The sequence below is a fragment of the Pyxicephalus adspersus genome, unplaced genomic scaffold (assembly GCF_032062135.1).
Source record: "Pyxicephalus adspersus unplaced genomic scaffold, UCB_Pads_2.0 Sca2001, whole genome shotgun sequence".
In the NCBI taxonomy this organism is placed as follows: domain Eukaryota; kingdom Metazoa; phylum Chordata; class Amphibia; order Anura; family Pyxicephalidae; genus Pyxicephalus; species Pyxicephalus adspersus.
In genome coordinates, this window is record NW_027319008.1 from 1 (window position 1) to 4,791 (window position 4,791).

At 36.4% G+C, this 4,791-nt stretch overlaps 1 protein-coding gene across 1 annotated transcript; it reads right to left on the reverse strand.

Moving 5' to 3' along the window:
• Nucleotides 1-155: 155 nt before the first annotated feature.
• LOC140321291 (solute carrier family 2, facilitated glucose transporter member 11-like) lies at nucleotides 156-4,568 on the reverse strand (the record flags this gene model as incomplete). The annotated part of the gene is made up of 7 exons (XM_072398101.1): nucleotides 156-387; nucleotides 1,091-1,201; nucleotides 1,971-2,155; nucleotides 2,238-2,386; nucleotides 2,510-2,639; nucleotides 3,664-3,788; nucleotides 4,408-4,568. Coding segments are annotated over 7 exons (999 nt in total), but the record flags the coding sequence as incomplete, so codon positions are not given.
• Between the last annotated feature and the right edge of the window lie 223 nt (nucleotides 4,569-4,791).

Below are 4,791 nucleotides of genomic sequence, written 5' to 3' on the forward strand. Positions count from 1 at the left end.
GCGCTGTACATTAAATAGGGATTGCAAATGACAGACTAATACAGACAGTGATACAGGAGGAGAGGACCCTGCCCCGAAGAGCTTACAATCTAGTAACTTTTGGATTTAGTCTGAAAGAAACAGTGGGCCAGCTTTAATTTTACCACAAAAAGCTATAAAAAGCACTTAAGTTCACTGGGTATATTTTGTTTTAATATAATTATTGAATACATTAAAAATCTAAGGAATACCACTGCTTTCTTAAAAGGATTAAAGAAGTTGAAGCGACAGCTGCACAGTCCTTACCTGAAGAAAGAGAGTGACCGTAAGTAATGTCAGAGTCAGGGCCAAAATGGAATAGTTCATCCACAAAAGAGATTTTCTGCCCAGACGATCAATGAGAAAAGCCTGTACAAGAAAAACAAAAAGTTACTCACATATACATTGTATCTTAAAGTTCTGAGTTTGAGTAACTAGAAGAACCTAAATAGGGGTATGATTTGAAAACACTCTTTGGGTCCAGGGGCCATCATTTTATACGCTTATACAGATGCTTTTCTCTTAATGACCAAGTTACGTTGATGGTCGTTAAGCAAATTTGCCATTAAACGAGGAGCATAGGATGGACCTGGTCTGTAGTGTGGTAAGAGTGCAGTGACTGTTAGTGACAACCTGTAGACTGGGGAATGAAAGGAATGTGGAGGAAAACATAGGAAGCCCAGAAGACCGAAGAGGAGACGCCATGTGGATGTACACTATACAGTTTTGTACAGTGTACTTGTCGGAAAAGCAGGAGGTCGGTAAACAGGTAAGTCATAAAACCAGGAATACTTGTAACATTTTGTTTATTATCTTATAGACCATGAACATTTTTTAAATATTTATTAAATGATAGGTCCACAAAAACTGATATTTTGGGTTTTGGGATATGCTAGAGAATTAAATCAACCAATTTATTGCATATCTTGGGAACTGTGGTTTGGTCATTATGAGTAGGGTCCACAACAGAAATATTCCAAGGTGGGTATTATTATCCCACTATAGTCCCTTAAGAAAGGAAATCCCACATGTTCACATTGGATGCACCCATAAAAATCTTAAAATAACTTACACAAAGAATTGTTGTAAATATCTCTATAATTCCAATCCCAAGTGAGACATATGGTACTTCCTCGGGTGGAATACCTGCATTGTGGAAGACATCATATGCGTAAAAGTACACCTGTAAGAAAGGAAACAAGTATTATCACATGGTAAATAGTTCAGGGTGTTTAGTGGCAAATATACACACACATATAAATATTTTTATATATACAGTAGACATCATCATTTTTCCTTTCTATCATGTTACAAACATGAGAACTACAAGATCACACACTATCTCTGCCATAATCACAGGGGAAAGGGGACTCTGCTGTCTTGGGGGCACGTGGGACTTCAACATTATTAGCAAGATGAGTTCAACAAATTCATCAGCCCATTTATCAACTTTATACCATTACAATAAACCAAAACATAAAGCCAAGTTGACCTTTCACTGCAACACGCAAAACTGAGGTTCTGGAGTAAACACCACAGTCTCCAGAATGAATCACTATAGGTTTTCTTTAAAATGCATTTTATGCTAGAGAACTCAATAAATTACAGAACCCTGAGGCCTACAAGTAAAGGAGGCTATACCACATTATAATAATTATTGGCTGGTAACAACGATCTACAAGGAGATTTAACTCACTTCCTGTTGGGTCTCTGGGACATGAGGTAAAGTTACATATCACCAACAAAATAGACCAAGTTGGTGGTGTTAAAAAAAACCTGTCTCTGAAAATTGAAAAATAATGGCATGTTTGTATGTAGAGTGTTTTGTATTATGTATTCTGCAAGGTCTATGGTAGTTATAACATCATGGCAAAATACTGTTGTAATGCTTTGGTATAAAATGCTTTCACACACATTCAGAATAGTAAATAATAAAGGGAAAGGGACATTACCGCATTAATGCCGATAAGCTGCATGGCTCCACAGATTAGAAGGAGAGAGATCATCTGCCAGCGCACCGATCGATCTGTCAGGAGATCCTTCACACCTTTCATCTTCTCTCCAACCGCCTTCTTCTCTGCCAGCATGTTTTCCATCTCTGCACCATGTTCTCCTGGACCCCACAGCTGTTGCATAGCTAAAAAAAATATTTTTATGTTTTTCCCAATTGTATTGTGCATGTGTGAGACATTCAACCACCAAAACATCAATCCTCCTACCTTTAAGGCAACCATCTTTGTCACCCTTGTCAATAAGAAGATATCTAGGAGACTCTGGGAAAAATGGCAGTGTCATCAACTGAATAAGAGCAGGAACAGCACTGACTGAGAGAAGATAGGGCCACAACTCCTCTGTACCCAAAATTTCCCTGCAATAACATAAAATTTTGCTGATTATGCACAGATTTGACAAATCAGGAAATACAAATAGAGATCTGTAAAAGCAATAATTTAAAAATAAAAGTCAAGAAAAAAAAATATGCAAAAAGTACCTGAGTCCTACCATGAAACCCATCAATTTTCCAAAAGCAATGGCAAAAGACACAGAAACTGTGACCATTCCTCGCTTACTCTGAGGGGCGCACTCCCCAATGTACATTGTGTGAAGATTTAAACTGACACCTGAAAAAAAAACATTTACATCATTAAAAGAATGCAAAAAACTTTCCAATAAACTGAACCAGCAAAGTCCAATAATGTGTGCACTGTTTAAACGAGTGTTACCGCAATGACAGCTAATGACAGTTCTTTAAGATTTCCATTAGATGTGGTCAGAGACCCATGTCAAAATATGTGATCTCCAGACAATTAATTTACAAAATTGTGCCTGATTTATTAAAGCTCTGCAAGACCAGGGAAGATAGGCTATCATGGGAGAACATGGATGATCTAGCAAACCTGCAATGGATTTGGTCAATGATTGAAAAATGTTCTAATAAGTAGGAAATTATTTTATGAAATCCATTCTAGGTTTGCTGGATTACTCAGGGTCACTCATGATAGTCTAGCTTTTATAGTCTTGTAAAGCTTTGATAAACAGGCCAATTGTCAGTAAGCAGCAGAGGTGCTCAAGTAGCCCCAGCCAATGTCAGGACAAGTCTTATATTGATGGGTCAGCAGTGGCTTTTAAAGTGTATGTCAGGCTCAATTTTCTTTAAGTTTTGTATGAAGAAGGGAAACTGAACATCACATTAGTTTATTATTACTTTTGAGGCTCTGCAAATCTCTTTAATGAAGCCCCAGATAGTGTTATAATGTGACACAGATTCTATCCCTTTCCAATGCCACCCATAACCAAGGAAAAAGTTTTGGCACAACATATTCTTTTATTATTTTTAATTTGATTCATAACAACACTAGCTGAAAAAGAAAACTCACATTCTATAAGTTTCAAAAAGAAAAAAAATCATATATGACAAAATAAATTCGTAGAGCTATAATGCATTATTTGCTATAGGACCTTTTGGTGGGTTTTGTACTGCAAAACTGTAGTGCAAATCTATATAATTTTTTTGTACAGTCATAATTCAAGCTCTTACATAGTATGTAGGGGTACAGATTAAATTACTTTAAACCACATACACAAGTGCCTAACACCAAAATATTTAAAGGATTTTTAGCAGCAATGTCAATTAATTTACTTTACCAGCATTGATTCCATAAATAAATCTTCCCAATATAATCATCTCAAATGATTGGGCTGTCCTGCTTGTACACATGAAGGCAGCACCGACCAATGCAACCACATTATTATATAATTGAGTTTTCTTTCTACAAAAGATAAAAAGAAACTTTAAAATTGCATTCTTCACCCAAAATCTTCAGTAAGTATTTCTTAAAACAATAAAGCAGGGAAAATATCTGTTTATTAATGAATGCTGATGCAAACTGATAATAATTTACAAGGAGAAAGACTTTTCCTATAGTCACGAACACCATCAAGGGAAAACCAATGTAAATTTTTTTTAGGTAGATAGACTATAGTCTTCATTTATTATGTTTTATGCTAGATGTATACATTTCTGTTGTATGATGCTCGATGTGTGTGTGTATATATATATATATATGAAGATTGGCACAGGGAAACATGAAAAGGAACCTAAAACTCAATCTGCTAGTTTAGGAGAACACTAAACAAGTTGTAGAAAAACACCATGCATTACCAAGTATTTACTTGGTTTATCTGACACTGGCTGGAAACAAAATTCTCTCGCGACAAAAACGTAAAAAAAAAAACTTCAAATTTTACATCAAAGCAATGCAAAACAAGATTACATAAAAGATTATTAGACAATATATTATTACATTAACCAATTTCACATGGGAGGGAATGCTAGGGTAGGCAATTAAATCTGAAACATTGTGATTCACATATGGTAATAGAACGTACCTTCCGAATGTTACTGAAAGTTGTCCAACAATAAGAGACCCCAGTAGTCCTCCAATACTAAATACAGCCACAATGATGGACCAGAGCAGCATGACAGTGTCTGGATGGAGGACTGATCCATATCGTTTCTCCCATGTGCTGTTGATAAATCTCTGGATATGCTAAAGACAATTAAATGAACACAGTGAACAAAAGGCATTAAACAATATAAGGGTGTGTTACTATGTGGCAGGGCAGATTGCACAGGCCTCACTGTGCACTCTACATGGAGCTCGCCCCCAATGGGTGGATATAGAGAGTCAAGACACATTTTCGGGCTCTATAGAATCCCTCATGTGGCGCACAAAAAGGGGGCGAGGGACTATTCTAGGTCCTGCTTTGTCC